Source organism: Halichoeres trimaculatus, unplaced genomic scaffold (assembly GCF_033239565.1).
Source record: "Halichoeres trimaculatus isolate MK-OKI-2021-1 unplaced genomic scaffold, fHalTri1.1 fHalTri1_scaffold_1, whole genome shotgun sequence".
Lineage (NCBI taxonomy): Eukaryota > Metazoa > Chordata > Actinopteri > Labriformes > Labridae > Halichoeres > Halichoeres trimaculatus.
The window spans coordinates 25,453,444-25,476,320 of record NW_027437179.1 but is presented as its reverse complement, the minus strand read 5'-3'; the positions used below and the strand labels follow the sequence as shown (position 1 = coordinate 25,476,320).

Sequence of the window (22,877 nt, the reverse complement as noted above, 5' to 3'; positions counted from 1 at the left end):
TGATTGAGTATCTCAAGACCAAGTTTCTCGTTTTGTTTATTTATTAGGTTGACATCCTAATCCTGCTAAATGAAATACCTCCTGCTTGTCAGAGACAGGTACATATGTATGTTGTGCGATATTTCTGCTGCACAGTGGAGTTATGTAATTGAATCGGTATGCTAAATTACAACATCAAGCCACTTTAGAGTAGTATACTTAATGGAAACCTGGTGACCATAAAATTATTTTAACAGCTAAAGTAAGCATTAAGTTTTATAACAAGGGTTTCACCTGACAAGAGACTGCCAGATACCACTGTTTGAGACTGGAATGTACATGTCATTTCTAATCAGTCATGGACTAATGATCGGGTTTGTCACACAGAAGGAAAAACACAGTAATCCTTTTGAAATCCAGGTCTAGGGTTTTATTGGTTTCATGTTTTTGAAAAATGTAATGTGCATTTTTTGGTATTTCATAAGTTTCTTTTTATAACTTGTCCAGTGAGATGTAGGTGTGCTGGATCTGTGAATGAGTTTTTTTCTTTGACAGCACCATGGCTGCCAAAGTGACTGGCTTCGTATTTATACAACTGTGGGATTTTGCCATGCTGTTGTGCAACTGGGACAAGTAAATCAATAAAAAAATGAAAAAAAACTAAATGCTGGCTGATGTTATCCATAGAGGCCTATGAGCCTGAGGGTTCTGTGCAGGACCTTAGCTGTTCCGAGGTGTGTGCACTTCTGGACCGAGATCTCAGATGTTGTTCCCGGTATGTGCTTAAACCATCCAGATATATTTATAAATATATATAAATTTATTATGGATTCATAAATACAAATGTGCAAACATTGGTCATAGTCTTTAAAGGTTATAAATGTTATACTACGTATCAAACTTTCCCTTTAACTTTTGCTAAGGGGAACTAAAGCTGTATCATTTTATTCTGTTGACATACCAACACTGTAACAAAGTTGGTGTTTAAACATGTTATCATTTACAACAGACTCTAAAGGTTGACACCAATTTCTCCAGGGCACTTCAAATCATTTATCTGAGATCATTTCAGTTTCCACTCGTTTTCTCTGGTATCGTTTTTTGGTTTGTTTTAACTGTCTAGACACCGTTAATTTTCAAAGTACAAATACAAGTTGAGTGGTAAAAAACAATCACATTTCTATTCCTCTCACAAGCTGTTTAGCAATCACTAATATGTAAACCTAGCAACACAAAAGACAAATCCTTTCTGAAACTGTGGTAACTGTACTATCCATGCGAAAATGGAATCTCTGGAAACAATCCGAAAAGTAAATGGTTTTAAAAGTCAGTCAAGCAATTCTTGGCAGTGTTTTCACTCGATGTCAGTACAACATCCTGAATGTCAGCAGGGGTGTAACTGATCTCTGAACTGTGCTCTCCTGGTCTGCAAACATTATCCAGGAAACATGAGGGCAGACTGAGCTCCAACACAGCCCAAAGCTGGTCATGGCAGAGGAGGACAGAGCTCTGTTCAGGGTCACATCCAAAGAAAAACACTCAGAGGTTCATCAGTGGGTCATGGACAGATTGTCTCTTTAAACACATTCTGCACATGCATTATTGGTTTTCAAAACGTGAATTTTTACGATTCGTTTCTCAGACCGTTTGATCAGGGTCCTTTCAGTTAGTGTTGACAATAGGACAAAGTCAAAAAAGGATGTCTGTTAAACATTAGACTCACCAGATCAATGGCCAGAAGGTTGGCCAAAAACTTCATGACTGAATCAGGAGAGATGGCAGAATCCACTGACTTAAGCCTTTGTATGGAAATGCTCACACAGGCACATGCAACAGTGGAGGGCAAGAATTTTGAAAATCTGCTGTCTGAGGAAAAGAGGAATATCATGAATTGTGATTCCATATGATCACTTGAAGTTTCGGAATACAATGGTAAAAAGGTCAAAAAGGTCATTTGCTGACAATATGACAGATGCCATCCATGTGGACCTACCCTAATGGACAATAGGTAGAACCTAAAAGCAGACATTTCCCAAAACCTGATAATCTGACACAGTACCCAGAACACTTGAGACAGGAGGAAAGCTGAGACAAAAAGTCAGCCATACAATCTGTGCTCAGACACCTTTTTGAATGGGACACAATGTCAGGAGTCAGGAGTGATTCTAAATTTATGGGCTATAATGTCATAGTTAGTCTAAAAAAGCACCCACTGACTGTATCCCTGTGACATTGTTGCCTCAGGCCGCATCAAAGAGATTCGTGGGAAATCAGCCAGCTGAATGGTTGGACGCTGGTCTTTCAAAGCAGACAATACGGGATTACACAAACTCAGCTCTCTGACTTCAAAATGAACTGCTGACACATTGTGATCAGTCATAGCTGCTTTGTGTCTATCGTTTGCGGCCAGGAAGTTAATTTGAAAAAAATTATGGTATTACCTAAAAAGTACAGCTTTGAATAAAATGGTGTATAAGTTAAATTGATTATAAATAACTTATCGAAAGGCATAGAAATACAAGAATAACTGCATAAATTTGTATTTGAAAATATCTCCTGTCTTAATGCACATTGACCTCTCACGTGTTTTATTTGCAAGAAAGCATCTTTCATTGATAACTCAGTTATGTAACTTACCAGTGGCTGCCAGTGAGATGTAGGAGTGCACATGCCTACGCACGTTTGGAAGATGATGGGGTTGAATGATGGGGAGAGCATGAAAGATGGGCTCCATAAAGTCAGAGGGCACCACAGAAGCCAAACACCAGTCTAACCTGGATACCACTGCCACCTCCCATTGCTGCAACACACACATACCACCGCATAACCGCATTTTATGATCCTCATTTATTTTAACACTTCTCATTGATCTCATAAGAGGTTGCATTTCCCTGCAATTCAGCTTTATTAAAAATATTTAGACAATGGAGCCTTGCAATATCTTGCACCTAGTGAATCCAATGTTTTGGAGGATGCAGGTTTCTGGTAATTTGCAAGTCAGATGTGTTGTTTTTTTTTGCTAAGTTAAAAAAGAAGGGCTTTTACAATAAACACACAATCTGTTCAGCAATTTAGGAATCTGTGCCCTGGGCCATGGCCATCCCCTGTGTTTATATCTTAACATAAACGCTGTGGTTAATGAAAAATTACTAATAGTAATTTACCAGGATGTCTGAGACTGAAATGGAGTTGTCTGTGTAGATACAGAGCTTGCTGGCAGTCAGAGGGACAGTCTCTCTCATTTTAGATGCCAAGAACATACAGACTGCCCCTAAAAGCTGTAGGTTGGACTTCTCAGTTGCAAACCGGCTCAGGTAGCAGTCCAGGTACCGCACCGCCTGCGGGAACACCTCCTCCTCACATTTCTGCTCCTCACACACCTGTAAGAGAGCCATCTGTTGGATTTCAAGCCATCCTTGTGAACCATACAGTACGTTGGGCTGGTTCTACCTGATTATTTCAGTACCTGAAACATCCATACAGCCAGTGTTCTTCGCATGTATGGTTGTATGTCTTTCTGGAGTTTGTCAAAGTCAGAAGCTACATGAGATACCTTCTCCAGGGCCGTTAGATTGCGTAGTGCCCGGAGGTCGCCGGTCACGGCTGGGTCGCAACCAGCTCGGAGAACCACACCACACAAACCCTCACCAGGAGCTCCATCACGGGAGTGGTTTTCACGACTACTGTCCTCACAAGGATCCATTCGATTGAATTCAATAACGGACCGTTTTATATGTTAACGGAATCATTTAAACGTCAACCGCTGAGTTCCCGGTTCACTGTTCTTGACATCACGACGTTTCCTTTAGCTTATTTCAGCTAGCTGAGTGACGTTCACCAAATGCTAATAGTCATCAGTGTTTCTCATTTGCCGAGAAAAGGAATCCACTGACTGCTTAACTCGACACCTCGTAATCTTTCAAACTTGACATTTTATAATTTTCTTTTTCTTTTTTTTTTTTTTTTTCATCTTTCAAGTGTCAAAAACGTATTTAAGAACGGAGCCCAGCTCCCTGGTCCACTTGAAAGTGCTACCACGAAATAGCTTTGGTGCGCACAAGCCTCACCTCAAAAAGTGTTTTTCTGATTCTAATTGTCAAGATAACACATTGGTTTCAAGAATGTGATTAAAAATAAAAAATAAAAAAAATAAAAACCACCCTAACACATTTAAATGTAATAACTAACAAAGAGTTTGTTTCTGATACCACTGACCACAGAAACATAACACCAAACCCAACACATTTCACCTGTTTTAATATGCTCCAGTTAACATGGTATGCTGTATTTTTTGAAGACATAATAGGGACAGTGAATATATGAATAAGCAGGCATCACTGTCCAAACCATCTAAAGTCCACAATTTACTGTTTTATGACCATTCATAGTAGGCACAGCTTAAACAGCCCAACTTTAACCAACCTCATATTTCATGACTTGCCTTTCAGAATTCACTGTTTAATCCAAATAAAATAATGACTACTGTTTTTTATACAGAAATGCCAGTCTCCAATCTCAAGCAATGAACTGCAAAAAGCAGATACAAAAACATTCAATGCTGAGAAGACAATCCTGAGACATCATAGTGAGAAACTTTTCTGTAGACAGTTTCTTGATAAGAAAAGAATAGTTGTTAGATTGTTAGACTTTTGTTCTTGCTATATGAAGCATGTCACATTGACATGAAAAGAGGAAAAGGATGCCCCAGATCCAAAATAAACAGTGACCTCAGTCCATATCAACTGTAACAGGGAGTCCAATTTCAATATCCCTGGACTCTGAGTTTTGCAGTTCTCTGCGAATCTCTGCAGAGATCTGAGGGTGTGTTTGTATTTTGAGCAGCTCCAGAAGTGACCCCTTCTGTTCAGAGGCCAAGTCAGCCTTGTACCGCTGAGCCATGGTGAGTAAACTCTGATGCCACAGTACAGGAAGTACACGTTTTTCACTGCGGAAGGACAGGAAGTGGGCCACCAAGGCATCCAGGACACGGAAAGGCAGGGCATATTTCTTGTCGAGTAAGAGACGTAGGAAAATGCTGTTGGCGCCGTTGTACTCCATCTCTGCCAACTTAAGCATTGCAGCACTGAAAGACAAGAGAGACTGCTTGTTCTACAACCTTTCATATTACATAACCTTCACCTTCTTTAAACCTGCCAACTCCAGACAATATAAAGTCTTAAGGTCAACTGGCTAAATCCCACACCTAGAGATGATGATGAGATGCTGGCAAAAGTCAGTGAAAGTAAAACTCACCTCGAGTGGAGCACAGGAATTGAGCACTTTGTGAGTATGCTGCCAATGATAATAGCTTCCCTGAGAGTACACGTCCCTGATTCGCACAGAGGAATCAGTATACCTGTGGGAAAAGACACAAATGGTAAAGACTTTTCCTGCACTACACTGTCAAAAAGAAATCAAGGGTATCCTTGTTTGTGTGGTCTCTTAAGTATTAAATAATTCACTCATTACTTTGGTTTCATCAATGCTGTTCTTGCACTGCGGTGCTTCTGACCAATTCTGATGTGTCCCCAGCACAGATTACAACCACAAAAACTATTTTGAAGAAATATCCATCTTGTTGTTAATGTTTTAAACGCTTACTTTCGTGGGTCAAGTAGAGGCATCAGTATTAATTTCAGTTCAAGCTAAAAACTCCTCGTAGGAGCTCTGACTGACATAGACTTTTTTTGAATTACCTAAGAAATGAGTCACAAAGAGAACAAAACAATCCATGGATCGTGACATGAATGCGATTCAAATTTATGCTATTTTCCTTCCTTCCTTCTTGAACCCAGATAATGCAATATTTTATGTTGAAATTGAAAATTAATGTTGGTGTATGGTACAAAGCCCTGACTCATACTTAATATTTCTATGAAACACTGCCACCTAGAGGCATTGTCTCTTACTGGTTGTTGAATGTTTCAACAGGGTCGCTAGAAGTAGGGGAAAATAACTGCATTAAAAGGGGGCATTTTGTGATCATACTGAGCTAAGAGAACAAAAAAAATGATAATTGGAGTTATATAATTCCTGAGCTTGAAGATCCAGTGGTGTTGTTAAACATTTGGAGAGCAAGTCATCCCAATGTGCTCAGAATAAGGGTTCTTATTTCAGAGCTGTAATTAAAAACATGAATTGTCCCAGAGTGATAGACTGGGGAAGGTTTCATGAAATCTCTTTCATTTACATCTTTAAGTTTTTTAGTTTTCAACAGGGATTGTAAGACTAAAGCTTTGTCCCACATTCAGTTATTTAAATAAAACAATAACAAGTAATGCTTACCAAGACAACTTGGTGCCTTAAACGTGATCATAGCAACCAAAATTGATTGATGATGCAAAAATTATTCATGGGGACTTCTTTAGCAAGAATTCCATAGATAGTAAACTATTCTCCCCAACTGTAGAGGCCATTTTCCTGCGACAGAGTATCATTATAAAAACTACAATGCAACATGTATCCAAAATCCTGATTGTATGATCTGTCTAGCATTTTATAATGTGCTAAGAAAAGGGGGTTCATAGGGCTTTTGGGGGGTTCAACACTATTTACATAATATTTTTCTGCCAACATCCAGTCTTACCTTTGAACCATGCTCCTGGTTTGAACAAGGCCTTCTTTAGAGCACTGTAGAGATGAAAGTTAAGTCGCTTGTACTCTGCAATATCATCCCGCACTCGGGGCAGCAGCACCAAGTTGTAAAACCGTTGGGCCATTCGCTCTTTCAGATTGGAGGAGAAGATCCTAGAACAAACGGTAGAAAATCCTTCACTGCATTGTCTGTGATATTGACAATATGTAAAGCCTTGCACAAGCCACCTAAGGTCTTACCTTGTTGCTTGGTACATGGCAGCTGCTGTCCAGGTCTCAGGCTCCGTCAAATACAGAACCTGTTCCCAGTTTGCAAGTGCTGGGACAATTTTAAAAGCTTTTGGCAATTTACCACTGCGATATTTTGAGAGCACCTAAAGAAGAAAAAGAAAACAGACAACGCATGTATTATTTCAAGACTATCAAGGGAACTCACATTAAAAAGAGGGTGTTGTGCTTTTCTGGTACCCGAAGTAGCTTCACAGCCAAAAAATGTCCATATTTCCCCACAATGGTGTTTAAGAAAAACCTTCTTTCAGCCCCTATCTGAAATGCTTAGTTTTAGCAGCTGTTTCTTTAATCCTCCTCCCCACTCTATTAACAACCAATCCTCTAATGAGCTATAGATACAGTTGGTGTCACATCCTCATGGGGAAAAATAATCACTTTCCCCTCACCTGCAATACAGCAAATACCTGGATTTTAAACCACAATGCTAACAAGCTAGTTTTCATTACTGTCAACTAACAAAGAGTGAGACATTGATACATTTAAGATAGTATTACAATAAACAGGATATGTTATAAGAGACTGGAAAAACGATCCCATTCACAGAACCCATGGATTAGATTTACAACCACTTTAAATCACTTGGTAAAAGAAAACATTACATTTGCTGTGGGTAAATGTTGATTGAACATTAAATCATCAACACTAAATGGACAAGTACGTTTTTATGAATTCCATGCACTTAATGACTATTATTATTAAAAAAATGTGCTACATCACACTAGGATTTACACACAGAGCCACCTAAAATGCATTGTGTGTGGTTCACTGGCCTTTTAACTACTGATGCAACATTTTTTGTAACCCCTGAAAAAAGTTCTCCGCAAATTAAACAAGTTGAATGTTATTGTTTGAGTTACTTGACTACAGACATATAAATGCTAAGATTTTGGATGTCATTTCTTATTAAACAAGTCTACATATTTTGCTGCAAATGAGCACAGTATATGAAAATGTTAGAATGAATTGATATCATGAAACATGAGGACTTAACTTACCTTTCCAACACCTTTGTACACTTCTATTATCCTGGGGTCTAACTGGGGCATAGGACATCCTGACACCTCTGACATTACTGTCCCAACTTCTGTCTGCTTCTCCGTAATCTTTTCCATTATGATGTCAGCCAAGGTTCGCCTGAAATAGAAATAAAGAGAAAAAAAAAACATGGCTTACCACTCAGACTTATAGTGTGTGCTTTCAGTTTAGTCTCTGCAGCTATTGTAACTATTAAGAAAGGGTTTTGTCTTGCCTCACTGGTGGATTTTTGTTCATGAACATCTCAATAGCCTTTTCATCATCTGCATCAACAACAACTTCTGTGTCGTACTCCACATCCCCAGGACCTCCTGCTCCAAGTGCTGGCCATTCCTCATCTGAGTCTGCATCCTGAGCACCAGACCCTGAAGGATTCGGGGGTAACATGGATTATTAGATACTCACACTGCAATGTTCCAATAACCAACAAGTAAATCATGGTTGATTGGTCCATCGAGGGTTTTTTTTGGCACCAGGTATAACTGAATTACTACATCTGTCAAAAAATAAATAAAATAACATTTCAAAACACTGAACTGGACAATGTATTTAACATGCAATGTTAATGTGAGTAAATTTTAAACATTACAAATTATATAAAACCTAACATCCTCAGTGATGTAGGTGCAGCTTACAGTAAGGGGGGCATACCTCCAACATCACCGAGAACAGTGACTGGTGTTTTCTTCTTCTCCGGTGCCAAGCCATATTCGGTCTGAAGCTCCTCTTGTTGAATTCGGGCCTGTTGCAAGATCTTCCTTGAAAGACGTTCATCTACGTAGTTGTCTTCATTTTCCGCCCGACTGTCTCTGTTCTTCACTCGACCTCGGGCTCGCACCGTGTCTGCTTCTAGGATCTGGTCAGCCAACGCCACCGAGCCTCCGCTCTTTTCCCCTCCACCTTTCGATTTTTTCACTTTCGGCATCGCAGGGGTGATATATTGCGTGTTTTGGTTTCTGCTGTCAGTGTTGTCTTGAGTTTTTGAAAGACGGGTCCCGTAATCAATAGTTAAAAGACGCTTTCCTCTTGAAGCCTCCGCGCTGTAAACAGTCCCCTTCAACACGTGCAGACGTCCATAGCAAGTGGAAGTGACGCAGTTGAGCGGAGGGCAGTTAAACTTTTTAACAAATTGTATTGATATTTTCAATGCTTCATTCGTCAACGGACTGCTTTTACCAACAAAAATAAAGAGATTTACTTTTGTATTTGTGTAACGTCAATTTTATTTTTATTCTCCTCAAAGCGGAGAGATAATTCCAGCGGAAGAACTCCTTTGACCCGGAAGTAGTCAACGAAAGCGCAGAAAACAAGGCTACAATCAAATGGGTGTCACTTGGTAAGCTGATTAACTTGTGTTTTAAGATTGCATTTAAACTTGATTCGCATTATCTCCACGACCTCAAATTACAAGCTAGCTATAATTTCAACCAGTCTCGCCTCAACCGTTGCATACAGACGCCACTGTCAGTATGCAGAGAAGCATCGCCCATTGGGGTGCACCTCAAAAGAGGGAGCAGTTGTTATGACATTACATGTTTATTACAATTAAGAAGCAGATTTATAATGTTTTTCCTTTCTACTATACACATTGAATTTACGTTCTCTTGTGTCGTGTGGTGCTTTGTTGCCCTGCAGTGTGTGCCAGGTGCCTGTGGCAGAGGGAAAGAGCGTGCAGCAGACAGTGGACATCCTGCACAAAAAACTGGAGCAGCTTGGGGCTGTGAAGCAGGGCAGCTTCTGTGTAGACTGTGAGACCTACCATGCAACAGGAAATGTCAGCGGTAATCCTATACTTTCTCTCCTACCATTGAGTCTTACACTGTGGATCTGGTGATAAAATTAACTTTGTATTTTGAAAATTACCCCCCTGGAGCATTGAGGCATTGAAGATACAGCTTTCGGATGGTTCTTGTCCAAATGCCAGGGGCTGAGATATCCAGACCTTTTGTATACAGTATTCATCACACACTTAAAAGGCAAATCAACAGTGACTCTAATTGTATCTTTAAATGATGAATATGCAAATTTTCAAAATATATTGTCTCACTTTGTTCAAAACTTAAATTCCTAAGGTAATCACATAGTAACAGCTGTATTTTCTCTTCAGGTTAAACTTTTCAGTCACAGTGAATAAAAAATTGTCTGAATTGGCAGTCCTCATGTTTTAAATATGTGAGCCACTCAATTGTACCAGTGGGGCAAGGGGCAGGATTTAATATCCAGCCCACTCATTTTAATTTAAGGGAAAAAGGGGTTTTCTTTTTATACTACACTTAATCTGATCTGCTTTAATCTGTGCTGTTTAAGGTAATGCACTACGCCAGTGGTTCTCATATGGGGGTACACATACCTGTGTTCTTATGTGCACAGATCTTACCTTTTAGACATGTGTATAGTTACTTTTGTTTTAGAGTTGATGTAGTTATAAGGTTTTTGCCTATGTGGTCGCAATTTTGGGGTTGACAACAATGTTACATTAATGAATAATATTTCGTAAATCAGACAATGATAGTACAGTGTTTTGCATCTTTTTTTCAATCAAAACTGCTATGCGCTTGTTAGGGGGTATTTGGCAGCGAAAAACTTTTCACAGGGGGGTACATCACTGAAAAAGGTTTGCACAGCACTGTCAATAAAAACTACAACTTGTTAAATTTTAATTGATTCATATCTAGTAGGGATGGGTACCTAGTTAGGTACTTTAAAAGGTACCGACTAAATTCTGCCAAAAGTACCAAGTACCGATCCATGTAAAATCAAAAGGTACCATGTTTAGGTACCTGATTGCATTCTTGTGACTGTGAGGGAGTGGAAGAGTAGGTGATTTTCCATAGTGGGCATAAACACAGCATTACAAGTTTATAAACTGAAGAAAAAATATGTTAAATTGAAAATAATTTACATTTTATTCTACACAAATTGATATTTTTTTACCACATAAACACACAAAAGTATCAAAAATTGTCTGTGTCACTGTGTCATTTTGAATGTGAAAGGTATCCATCCCTAGCATTTAAAATTGCAATGGTTATCATCTCTTTAGTTCATTTTTTTACCTACACCCCTTTTATTGTGCTACATGATATTTCAGTGAGATGATTGGGTCTTAGACAACAATTAAAATTTGTGACTGTCATCTTATGGTTCTTGAACGCACTGCAAAATAGTTTCGCATATACAGGTGCACTGCAATACATTAAAATACTATGAAAACTAGGGGTGCAACAATCACAATCTCCTGGCCAATCACCGATCTTTAAAACGCCTGACCGGCTGATAGCGATATGGGCAGGTACTGGTTTTTATTTTTCATTTTTTATAACTGACAGCATATACCTTAAATGTTCCAATCTCATTTTATTGAAAATCATTTAAAAATACAATCTTTATGTTTTAACTTAAACAACCAATAAAGTGTCCCGAGTTTAGGTCTTAGAGCAAAAAGTGACAATGGCTGGCTGTCAGACCTTCCCATCGGTGCATGTGTAATGAAAACATTTTTAGTTTTTTTGGAATTCCATAGAAAGTAGTCAAATCTAATTGAAAAATGAAAGCCTTTTTTTATTTTCCTTTTAATGATGTTGGCTTATAGGTAATGAAATCCCAAAACCAGTATCTGAAATTATAAAATTAGTCCCTACAATTGTGGTTGTTCTGAATTTGACTGAGAGATGTCATGTGATATTAAGATAGTAATTTTTCTCATATGGAGGTGTTTATTTTTTTACTGTATTATTATTTTATTGTATTATTTATTTACGTAATTTAGCTGTGGACCATAGTCACCAATAGACATTTGCTTGAAACATATTAGTTTACATGTTATAAATACATGTTAAAATGTATTTGTTTTTCTAGAACATATCAAGATGCCCCTGTAAACAAAAAATGGCATGCAATATGTCTGTATTGTTAAAGTAAATAAAGCCCTTATGGATTTTTCTCATACTTGTTTGGCCAGCAGGTACATAAAACTTTACAGGAGTCATATCTTGGTGTGATTGGTTAACGCACAAACTGTGATGACAAAGCTTGCCCTCTGAATGTAATGCTTTTGTAAAAAATACTATGTTGCAATTTTCAGTGTCTTAGAATTCGAAAACTAAGCAATGAAATCATTATTAAAAACTGTCATGAGTGGATAAACTCTGTCATTTGACACTTTTGATGATAACTATTGCATGTGTGTTTCAGGTCAGCCCTCCAAGCTCTTGTACGTGATGCATAATTCTGAAACTCCCTTAAGCTGCCTGGCTCTGTTTGAAGGCGGACCCTGCTTGATAGCTGATTCAAACTTTGATGTTCTCATGGTGAAGCTAAAAAGTCACTTCCAAAATGCCAAGGGGCACAAGGTGGAGTGTCGTGGTTCTAGATACCGCTACTGTGACTTTTTGATAAAAGTTGGTACTGTGACGATGAGCTCCAGCGCCAGAGGGATATCAGTAGAGGTATGCTTTGAAAGTCACGTCTCTCAGAGTTGAAACAACACATTTTCTGTGAGTGTTATAACTCTGAGTTTCATCCCTCAGGTGGAGTACTGCCCCTGCGTGGTTCCAGGGGACTGCTGGAATCTCATGAGGGAGTTTATGACAACCTTTCTCAGCTCCAGTGTTCCTGAGCTACCATCTGTGTTTGCTGCCAAACCTGAAGGGCTCTTTGCACCGGCAGACTGTGTTGACACCATGACACAGTACCTGGAGCTGTTCAACAAACTTCGTAAACTGCAGATCCCAGGGAGCAACGTGCGTTGAGTTGGCAGAAGCACTGGAGAGATCTATTTTTCTATGTTTGTGTTGATTTTGTATAACTCTGGCACCATCTATCAGCATGGTAACCAGATATTGTTGGGTTTCTAATTTTCATTTGTGAAGCCATCTTGTATTAAACTATATAAAGCTGTATAAGCTGAAATCTTTAATGCTCTCAATTTATACAGTAATGATCTTTTTTTATGTCATGTTCACTAGCATTTTACTTAGTCTTTTGTCTTCAGCACATTTAGAACCAAAGGTTAATTAACATCACAGACAGTTTTCTGTTGGTTTATCCAATTTTATTTCCATTCATAGGTGCTGCCTAATGTAAGTTTATTCATTAAGTTTTAATAAATCCTTTTGAGGGTGTATTCAAAACAGGCTTGAGGATCTTAATTCTCCAATTGTCTTGATTTTAGGTAGACTTTTAATTGTGTGAGATGTAGATGTCTTGCATTAAGATACTGTTAAATAAATGTTATTTTAATTTAAGTCAATTTAAACCTTACTATTGTCTGTTACACTTCTACTATGTGTATGTTAGAGTTGGAAAAAAACTCAAAGATTTATAAATCCGGGCCTCCCAGTAAACCAGCTGGATTTGTATCCATAATGAACTGTATTATTTACACTTGGGCTTTCCCTATTGTGATGTGCTTTTATTTATTCAGTGCAAAATGACTGGTCCCCATGAGTCCCCTCATCTATGCAAGACCTCTTGAGGTGTCTAAGCAGAGAAAATGAAGTTTATTTGAAGTCTTTAATCACTTATTTATTAACATCAGCAAATAATGATCATAAAAAAGTGCAAAGAATAACTTTTCAAGGATTTTCTTGAAACTGGTGATGTTCATTCAATAAGAGGTTATTCAATTGTGAAGAAGGGTGGTATTGTATCAGAGCAAATATTCTGAAGAGATTTACCGAAAGACAAGAAAGAAAACTGTCCCAGAAATGGACTCGAAGTCATTAGAACAGTGAGTTTAGGTCTGTTAAGGCAAGTGGACTAAGGTCTTCAAAAATGTCTATTTTTGAACATCATCACCACGGGATTTTATAACGGGTTACTTGAAAACTACAAAAATATAAAGAGAATGATGATTTGAAACAATCCAGATTTGTACAGACAGCAGCCTTTTGCTGGATTAGCACTTGGCACCAATTTCAGTCTGTGTTATACCCTGTTAACTTGAATCACAACCATTATAAAGCCCCAAGTCTTCATTTTTAAGTCCCCCACACACCGGATTCAGCTAATACTGTGATTAAAAGCTTCATCCCTCTAGTGCATTTTACGAGATTACCACAAACCAGCTGACGCAGGGAGGGCACGGGGCTTTCGGGGACACCGGGGTCAGGCGCTCAGGAGCAGCCGTCCTCTCCGCCCGCCTGGCAGTCTAGCCTCGGTTAGTTATTGTTCCATGTGGCCTCGGTGGGTGGACGGACGGACGGTCCACCGTGCTGCCTGTTGTTCAGCCAATCGGCCAATGAGAGACCGGCTGCCAGTCAGTCCCAGTCCAATGAGAGCGGCAGGGTCTGGACTCGGATGGAGAGTTGGGTTGTTCAATCTGTGAAGAGGACAACAACCAGCTCTGAGAGTACCAACCGGATGGATGGATGTTGGCTATGGTAACGTTACCCTACTCTTCCATTATCAGATGTTACGATGGAGTAACAAACACAGATAAGGCCCGGTGTTAATGCATCCTCTGTTACCCGGCTTTCTATGATGAAAGTCACCAGGGAGTCTTTTACGGTTAACGGCGCAGGTCGCTAGCCAGCTAAGCCGCACAGTGTTAATAGTTAGTGAACGTCAGCGACCAACAAACACCGTTAGGTTAACTTCGATTGTCCTCGGCAACCGTGTTAGCTACATAGCTAAAGCTAGCCACGGTGGCAAGCTAATAACATAAAGGTACCAACAAATCATCTGTTTTTAACATTAAACCTTTACAAACGTCGCCAAAGGCTAAGGAGCGCTAATCCTGAGTACAACTGCCGGAGCTAGCGGTTAGCGGCGAGAGCTAACTTATTGGTTGCTGGGCTGTCTCACACCAACAAAGTTGCTGGATGTTCCTGGAGAGTGGAGTGGCTCCTCGGCTGTTCTTTGTTCTGGCTGAACATGGTGATCGTAGGGTAGTTTAGCATGGCGTGAAAAGCCAGCCACTTTGTTTTAGACAGCAGGCTTTAAAAGACGACAATGCACAGATTGGATATTACATTTATCAGAATCACCACCTGTGTTAAGAGACAAACAGCGTCAGTTGTTCAATCGAAGAGAACGATGCAACTTTCCACGAACCACCTTCGGAAAGTTGCAGAGACAGGTCATGCAAGTTAGATTTTTTAATTTGCTATTTTATTTAAAAAGGTGGGGTTATATACACAGACATAATCGTAGAGGTTGCACTGTGCTGGTACTGTGCTGGTACAGTTGGTGTAGAGTCTAGACAATAACATGGATTACCACTTGATTTAAATGGAGACAAGCACTCTTCATGTCAAAATTCTCCCAGCGCTTTCAGTTCAGCAGATTTCAACTGATTCATCTTATTTCCTTTAATTAGCAATGAGTACCCTGTCTTGTGTTTTTTAAACAAAAGTTTGTACAAATTTCCTGTCTGGGGTCTGCTTGGGAATATGTTTTTAGACTGGTGTTTATCAGCTGGTTTTAATACATTGTGTACAATATGTTGTAATGCTTATTCAGTCAAAAACAAATCTCATCACCCCATTTTTAATCTGATTCATGTAAAATTTTTCCTATTTCTCAGAGTGTTCCTGTGGGTGCTAAAGGTGACATTAGGCATGGCTCATCAAGCTAGAAGTTGATGTATTACACCAAATCTGATAAAGCAGACTACTTTTTCTGTGAGTATGTCTTTTTATGTACTGCTAATATCTGCCCGCTGTGTTGTAGGAAATGTTTTTTTTTAACCTTTATACTGTCTTATTCTTCTCTATTATTTTCACTCCAGAATGAGTTCCTGCTTGGTTACAGGACGTGTGTCCTATCACTGAGGCCTCATGTGTATCTGGAGCGATGGATCGTTGTAAGCACGTGGGACGCCTTCGTCTGGGCCAGGACCATTCTATCCTCAATCCACAAAAATGGCACTGCTTCGATTGCAGCACCACGGATTCAGTGTGGGCCTGCCTCAAGTGCTCCCACGTGGCCTGTGGACGTTTCATAGAAGAACACTCGCTCAAACACTTTCAGGAGACACACCACCCTCTGGCTATGGAGGTGCGTGAGCTGGATGTGTTCTGTTTTGCCTGTGGAGACTATGTACTCAATGATAATGCGGAGGGTGACCTCAAACTCCTCAGAGGGGCGCTCTCTACTGTTCGTAGCCCGGGTAGACGCTCACTACGCTCCTCCACTGGGAGGGAAAGCACCCCCTGGGTAGGAGAAGGTGGGCCGCAGCCTGCCATGCAGCTAGCTCTGCGTCACAGGAGGAAAGCACTTCTTGGGAAGATGCTTAAGGTGTGGATAAACAAGCATCAGGAGCTGCAGGATCAGCGCAAAGAGAAACTTGAGGAAGCTAAAAGACAAAAAAAAGAGGTGAAAAGAAGACTCATGGAAGAGCTTGGCAATGTCCCTCCCAGGAAAAGTGCCAGGCTTCTTACTCAGGCACCACGTTCAACCATCACACTCATTCCTCGCAAATTTCGCGACCCTCCAGAACGCCTACCTCCTCCGCTTCCCAAGAAGCCTTCCCTCCTAACTTTGTCCCGAAAGGCCCCTCAGAATGGCAGAGCTGCTAAGCTGAGGAGATACTACTCCACACACACAGTAACTCGCCGGCGGTTGGCTCCAGGTGTCACCGGTCTGCGCAACTTGGGAAACACGTGCTACATGAACTCAATATTGCAAGTGCTGAGCCACCTGCAGAAATTCAGGGAGTGTTTTCTCACTTTGGACCTGTGTGAGACTGAGGAGCTGCTGGCAAAGACCAACCACTCCCAGGGGGTGAAGGGTGTGACGGGAGGTGTAGTCAGCAGTAACGCGTCACTGACAGGATGTCCTCTTGGACGTATGGGGAAGACGGGCAGCTGGAACTTACCCTTGGGCAGAAAAGAAAGTGTCCCACCTCCCTCACCAGCTGCAGAGTTGGTCCAGCCCAAGGAGTCCCGATGCTCCACCCGCCAGCAGATGTCTCTGTGCCATGAATTACACACACTTTTCAGGGTCATGTGGTCAGGCCGATGGTCCTTAGTATCCCCTTTTGCCATGCTGCACTCCGTGTGGAACCTCATCCCGGCTTTTCGAGGCTATGACCAGCAGGATGCCCAAGAGTTCCTGTGTGAACTGCTTGACAAGGTGCAGCAGGAGCTGGACACGGAAGGGTCCAAACGCAGGATAGTTATACCCATAACAAAGAGGAAGCTATCAAAGCAAGTGCTTAAGGTTCTAAACACCATCTTTCATGGGCAGCTACTCAGCCAGGTAAGACAGATCATCGGCAGAAAAAGAGAACTTGAAACAAAAATGTGATCATTGTCACCTTTAACATATGAATATATATATATATATGTGTGTGTGTGTGTGTGTTTGTGTGTGTGTGTGTGTGTGTGTGCGTGCGTGTGTGCGTGTGTGCGTGTGTGAGGGAGAGCTTACTGATACTGAGCTTAAAATAGCTGTCATTTTGGGTCCCTGCATTAAGCTGAATGGAAGAGCATAGAGACAGATCTGTCTTTTTTAGTGTATCTGCTTAGTCTAATGTTTTTTGTGTTTTTATTTATTTATTTATTATATTTTTTTTTTTTTTTTGGGGGGGGGGGGGGGGGGGGGGGGGGGGGGGTAGAGCAAGTTTTAGCACCCAGTGTAACCACAGGGTGCACAGCCTTTCCTGTAACACTGCCTTTTTAAGGTAGAGCTGGGTTATTCAATGTTTTTGCTTATCCTATTCAGCACAGAAATAGCACCCCTAGAATGTGTGTCAGAGAATTTAGATGAATCTTTATAGACTTTATTTTGAGGTTTTTCTTTTATTGATATAGATTGATGCCGAGTGATTAATTTGTCTTTTATACTATGAATCTCCCGTGAGTGTCCTCACCTGTTTTTCTTCCCTGTCATGGTGCTTTAGGTTACATGTCTGTCCTGTAAGCACAAGTCAAACACAGTTGAGCCATTCTGGGACTTGTCTTTGGAGTTTCCAGAGCGTTACCACAGTATAGACAAAGGCTCAGGCTCCGCAGCTTACCAACGCAGCTGCACCCTCACCGAGATGCTGTCCAAGTTTACAGAGATGGAGGCTCTTGAAGGCAGCATCTATGCGTGCAACCACTGCAACAGTCAGTATAGTTTTTTTTGTTCTTTTTTCATGGTTTTAAAAATGAAAGACCCTTTGATTCATTCTTTTCTCTGTCATTAATTGCTTTCTTCTGCCTGAGCTGGATACATGTGATTAACTTAAGAGCAATGAAATGCTATGCTTTTTAAAATGTAATTATGAAACTTCCTTATAAACCCAGTGTTGTTCTGATGGCTTCTCCAACAATCCTGTGTTCCACAGAGTCTCTTCAGAATGAGAGGACCTACTCTAGAGCAAAAACATTATAGCCTTCAGGCAAAAAGCTGTGTTTACAAAAACATCTGTAAGGCAAAGTTTAAAATTAAATGGCAATTTTTTCAAAATTTCCTCTTGAACTTTAAATTCTGCTCCCTGAGTTAAAAAAAAAAAAAAAGATTGTGTTGCTTTGCCTGAAAGGCAACCCCTCCAGCTTTAGGCCAACACGTGTCCTCTGCCACTCCGAGTGACTGTGCAGAGCAGGGAGGACTCAGGATTTTAGCCCACTATTGTTAACTCGAGGAGACAGTGACAAGAAACATTTGTTGGTTTCCTTTTTTTCCCAAGCCAGACCAATAAATGTTAGGCTGTTTGAAAAGCCTCATACAGAGCACAGCCTCTTCTCTACACTAATACGCAGTCATATTGTCTAGGGGAATCACTTTGTCTCTTACTGTTTTCTGGTTTGGCAGAAAGAAGAAGGAAGTCATCCCACAAACCCTTAGTTCTGTCAGAGGCACGCAAGCAGCTTCTGATCTACCGTTTACCTCAGGTTCTACGGCTGCACCTCAAACGCTTCAGGCAAGTTTCTTTAAAGCCTCATTTGGAAAGGTTTTTAACTTATCATTCAGTGACTTCAACCTTTATAATCCAGTCTGTTGTTTTTCTTCTGTTCTGTTACTGAATCCAAAATATTAAGTAAAGGAGCATTTGTTTTAACTGGATGCTTGTGACACTGTTGTATGGCAGATGGTCGGGGCGGAACCATAGGGAGAAAATCGGCGTCCACGTGGCCTTTGACCAAGTTCTGAACATCAAACCATACTGCTGCACGGGCTCAGGTCACTCTGTTCACAGAGGAGGCTACACCTACGATCTATCTGCTGTAGTTATGCATCACGGTAAAGGCTTTGGCTCAGGGCACTACACCGCATACTGCTACAATACAGAAGGAGGTGAGGAAGAGACTAGATCCAAAACAACATATGAAATCTGATTATTCTGCTTCATATTAAGCATAATTTATAATTTTCTGTCCCACCAGGTTTCTGGGTCCACTGTAACGACTCTGAGATGAAGGTTTGCAGTGTGGAGGAAGTGTGTAACACTCAGGCCTATATTCTGTTCTACACCCAGAGATCTGCATAGGTACCTTTTGCTGTGATGTCAACCTGTACACGGCAGCTGATGGCTGCTTTTATAAAAATGTTCTCTGATGTTTTCCCTGATGTCAAGGAAACAGTCACTATGAAATGATTTCCTAAAAAAAGATGGAAAAGAGGGCAGTAGGACAGCATGGGGTACATTTTAGCAGAATATTTCAAAGATGATAGTGTACAAACTGTGCTGTTGCCAGGAAAACATTGGTCATTTTGAATTTAAGTGTTCTGATGGTGATCTTTAGATTTATTTTTAGCACACAGTAAAAATCTTTCCATAAATGAGGCCACAGGTTTCTCACCCTATGGGACCAGCATATTGATTAATGGCCTGAAGACTGTGGGAGCAGGTCTTTGTCCTGCTGATCACTGAGTTTTGTATCCATGTTTAAAAAATGGCTCATGTCTGTTGAGTCTGGCACCAACCAGGCGCTCTCTTGAGACAGCATTTTAGATTTCAGGGCAACACAGATTCTGGATTCTTGTTATGTTACTTCAGAACAGTTAAAGCTAATGCACTACATACATACACTACGTTAAAATGTACACCTTTAACAGTATGCTTACACTTGGATTCTCCATATTCAAACCATTTTCCTCTGAAAAGACACTCAGGGTGTGGATGTTCAAATGCCTTTCAATTGTTGTGCGTCTTTAGGTTGTAAGATGTGCGCATGTGGAGTATCTGAATAAAACGTTTTTACCTGTTCTTGATTCAGCTAATTTTAGTGAAACAATATTTTGTCTAAACAGCGTATTTTTATACCCCACTAACAAACCAATGTTCCCTTTTGCCAGGAGTAGGTGAATGCAAATATTACTTTTTGACAATGCTGTAGGATACTGCAGGGTTTCTGGAGGTAATATTAGCAAGGAGGATATTTAAAGCAAACATCAACAGTTTTCAACCTTAGCTTTTGGGTTAACAGATGTGTTGGCTTTTTGTCTTTTGACAGCAGGAACTTTACCTCAGAACTTGGCACCTTTTAAGAAACTCGGTTTGTTTTAACAGCAGGAATTTGGGTCAAAATTTTGTTCCATGGTAGTTAATCTCCCTGCTGAGAAGCCACAGCTTAGAGGTAGCACTTTTCCAAAGATTTTTTTCTCACCTGCCGCCCACAATACACCCACTTGATTTGATTCCTTTGACTGAATGACGCCTTAAGAACTGTCTTCTTTGAGCCTGGTAGCAGGAATGCCTTTGTGCAAGCTCCCAGTGTTACAATTTGAAGAGTGACCCTGTAAACTACAACAGCTTTTAAAACATGGAGGGTGTCTCTGGGAATGCACCCTAGTTCAGTTTTCAGTTTTTTATTACAGTGTCAAAATGTACTCATCAGAGTAAGTCACTTAACAGCATCACTTTTGAAACGTTAACATCAGTCTGTGGCTTTTGAAACCTGTCTTCTTGATGAACATTTTGTGCATTTTGAATCAGCTTTGTCACTAAGAACTTGTCTCCTTCCAAGTGCTGGTTCAGCAAATGTATTTGCAACACTACAAAAGACCAAGAACAGGACAAGTTGAATCTCCTCAATGTAGGCTAACTGTAGTATCACTGTCAAATGTTACGATGCGGGCCCATCTGTTGCCGTCTATGGTGAACCATTGTTGTTAAGCCTTTGTTTTTTTATTGCCTGCCCCTGGTCTGGGGGGGTGAGTGCAATGTTATTACTTCTTTCCTGATTTACATAATCTTCACAGGACTTCAGAAGAAATACGCAACAGGAACCATTTGGTTCCTTGAAAAAAGTTACTGCAACTAAGAGGTCCTGGTACTTAAAGTCTGAAAGTACCTTGAGCTACTCTTTTTTTCTGTATGCTAACATGCACTCTTTAGTCTTTTTAAACACACTGCATTCACTTATAATATGACCTGACACACTGGAAATGTTAGAGTGGTTATACATTGCCACAGTTTCTACATTCACATGTCTTACAGCCTGGAACAAAGCGGCACAGCACACTAATCCGTGTTTAAGCAAACCACGTTGTGTGTAATGTCAGAGGAAAATGGTTTCATCATGAAGCTGATCGTTGAGATAAATCTAGACTCCGTGTTACCTCCTGTTCACCATATTTTTGTTATTGTGAAACGTCGCATTGGAAACTTGTCACTGTCTCATTTGTATGTCCTCTCCTCAATTGTAATGCTCTGACTGAATACTGTGTCCTGTGCACTAAGTGGACAAAAACTTGTTTTTGAGTTTATTTTGTAGTCATCGTGTGTTTTACTTCCATAGAAAAGAAAAAGCAAAAATTTAGATGGAAAGCTGCACTTTTGAGGAGGGGCTGTTATTGTTGGTCCTATCTGTTCGATTTTTCATCTTAAAGCTCCTCTCTTCTTTAACTGGCAGCTCCCTCTGTGGTTAAACAGTGTAACCAGTCTGGTACGGTTGGAAACACTGCTGCACCTGTGTTTTACCTGTAGGAGATGAGTGAATGAGCAGATGGCCATACTAAAGAATGTGTTTTGGGAGGACTGGGGGTACCCGTTTCAGTTGAGCACCTGAAAGCAATATATTGTACATCTTGCATCTTGACAGGAAATTAAGACAAAATCAGGAATTCTTCTGCTTGTTATACAATGTTTTTTTTCTACTCTGCTGTTTCTATCGAGGTCTTTAGAATTTGTTAGGTAATTGAGAAAAAACTGTTGTGTTTGATATGAGTCAAATGCAAAATAAACATTTGTGCGCTCTATGTAAAAGTTGGAACAATCTAATGACGATGAATGTCTTACTTTTTAGCGGTCAGGTGTGGTCACGCCACTGGTTCTGATCCCCTTGAGTTCTGTCTCGTACTGTAAGAATACCTGTCATAAATGTAATGGTCATTTGGGTTTTGCCTGACAGTAATTATTAAAAGACGAAGTAAATTTGAAGCCTTGTTTAGAGTTCTTATTTTAGACTGATTGTTATAAAACTGAAGGTGGAGTTTGGAGGAATGTTGTTGAAAACACGACTGCACAACACAAATCTATTAGTCTACCTATCCTCTCCATTCATTCACTCACCCATCCATCCATTCATCTTTCACCAAATGCTTTAGACACCTTTGGCCTCCAGTGGTACGGGGCCAAATACACTGATGAATCAGCTTGTGCTCAAACACTACGTTAACTGTGGCCAAACTTTCACTACTGGTTTAGTCCATTCAAAACACACAACTTAGGTATCGGTATCTAGTAATTTAGAGTCCTAATAAAAGTTAACATTGTCAACTGTAGAACTGAAATCATCCATTGTCTTACCAGATGTATGCACTGATCAGGAACATTGTTGTGATTCAGCTACTTAAATAATTTCTACAAGATTTGTTGCTCAGAAAAAAATGTTATCCTGTAGACATAAAGATAAAACTGATATGAGTGAATTATTCCCTGAGGATTATCTGTTATAGGAGGAAAGTGTTCTCCCTTTTTCACTCCTGCTTTTTCCATGTAAATGTGAAAATTTATAATAAAGAAATGAGTGAAAATTAAATGGATAAATCAACATCTGCAGTGTGTGGCAAAAACAAAAAGTTACTGTTTACAAAGTTTTATG

General features: G+C 40.1%; 4 protein-coding genes across 4 annotated transcripts; 2 read left to right on the top strand and 2 right to left on the bottom strand.

The window, feature by feature from the left end:
- Positions 1-604: 604 nt before the first annotated feature.
- Positions 605-3,892, bottom strand: ccnd3 (cyclin D3). The gene is made up of 5 exons (XM_074677976.1): positions 3,446-3,892; positions 3,144-3,359; positions 2,617-2,779; positions 1,703-1,845; positions 605-1,488 (listed from the first exon to the last, which is right to left on the bottom strand). Exons 1-5 carry the CDS (start codon positions 3,680-3,682, stop codon positions 1,300-1,302), a joined length of 948 nt encoding a protein of 315 aa, XP_074534077.1. The 5' UTR covers positions 3,683-3,892; the 3' UTR covers positions 605-1,299.
- Positions 3,893-4,196: 304 nt separating this feature from the next.
- bysl (bystin-like) lies at positions 4,197-8,991 on the bottom strand. Its single transcript, XM_074679558.1, has 7 exons — positions 8,551-8,991; positions 8,114-8,264; positions 7,860-7,998; positions 6,814-6,947; positions 6,566-6,726; positions 5,233-5,335; positions 4,197-5,062 (listed from the first exon to the last, which is right to left on the bottom strand). The coding sequence occupies exons 1-7, from the start codon at positions 8,822-8,824 to the stop codon at positions 4,708-4,710; spliced, it is 1,317 nt and encodes a 438-aa protein (XP_074535659.1). The 5' UTR covers positions 8,825-8,991; the 3' UTR covers positions 4,197-4,707.
- Positions 8,992-9,099: 108 nt separating this feature from the next.
- On the top strand, positions 9,100-12,947 carry med20 (mediator complex subunit 20). Its single transcript, XM_074679569.1, has 4 exons — positions 9,100-9,235; positions 9,535-9,680; positions 12,094-12,347; positions 12,429-12,947. Exons 1-4 carry the CDS (start codon positions 9,222-9,224, stop codon positions 12,648-12,650), a joined length of 636 nt encoding a protein of 211 aa, XP_074535670.1. The 5' UTR covers positions 9,100-9,221; the 3' UTR covers positions 12,651-12,947.
- A 1,111-nt stretch (positions 12,948-14,058) lies between these two features.
- Positions 14,059-20,884, top strand: usp49 (ubiquitin specific peptidase 49). The gene is made up of 7 exons (XM_074673243.1): positions 14,059-14,282; positions 15,428-15,524; positions 15,632-17,103; positions 17,747-17,954; positions 18,643-18,751; positions 18,920-19,125; positions 19,215-20,884. The coding sequence occupies exons 3-7, from the start codon at positions 15,697-15,699 to the stop codon at positions 19,316-19,318; spliced, it is 2,034 nt and encodes a 677-aa protein (XP_074529344.1). The 5' UTR covers positions 14,059-14,282; positions 15,428-15,524; positions 15,632-15,696; the 3' UTR covers positions 19,319-20,884.
- Positions 20,885-22,877: the final 1,993 nt, after the last annotated feature.

Excerpts from the sequence above, each read along its gene's own strand:
- med20 (XM_074679569.1), top strand. Across the intron at positions 9,681-12,093 it reads TGCAACAGGAAATGTCAGCG|GTCAGCCCTCCAAGCTCTTG; the intron begins GTAATCCTATAC and ends TGTGTGTTTCAG. Across the intron at positions 12,348-12,428 it reads CCAGAGGGATATCAGTAGAG|GTGGAGTACTGCCCCTGCGT; the intron begins GTATGCTTTGAA and ends TTCATCCCTCAG.
- usp49 (XM_074673243.1), top strand. The coding sequence starts at position 15,697 with ATGGATCGTTGTAAGCACGTGGGACGCCTTCGTCTGGGCCAGGACCAT. Across the intron at positions 18,752-18,919 it reads CTGCACCTCAAACGCTTCAG|ATGGTCGGGGCGGAACCATA; the intron begins GCAAGTTTCTTT and ends GTTGTATGGCAG. Across the intron at positions 19,126-19,214 it reads CTGCTACAATACAGAAGGAG|GTTTCTGGGTCCACTGTAAC; the intron begins GTGAGGAAGAGA and ends CTGTCCCACCAG.
- ccnd3 (XM_074677976.1), bottom strand. The coding sequence starts at position 3,682 with ATGGATCCTTGTGAGGACAGTAGTCGTGAAAACCACTCCCGTGATGGA. Across the intron at positions 1,846-2,616 it reads CATCTCACTGGCAGCCACTG|ACAGCAGATTTTCAAAATTC; the intron begins GTAAGTTACATA and ends TCTTTTCCTCAG. Across the intron at positions 1,489-1,702 it reads ACCTTCTGGCCATTGATCTG|AGCTCTGTCCTCCTCTGCCA; the intron begins GTGAGTCTAATG and ends GACCCTGAACAG.
- bysl (XM_074679558.1), bottom strand. The coding sequence starts at position 8,824 with ATGCCGAAAGTGAAAAAATCGAAAGGTGGAGGGGAAAAGAGCGGAGGC. Across the intron at positions 7,999-8,113 it reads AACAAAAATCCACCAGTGAG|GCGAACCTTGGCTGACATCA; the intron begins GCAAGACAAAAC and ends TTTCTATTTCAG. Across the intron at positions 6,727-6,813 it reads GCCATGTACCAAGCAACAAG|GATCTTCTCCTCCAATCTGA; the intron begins GTAAGACCTTAG and ends CGTTTGTTCTAG.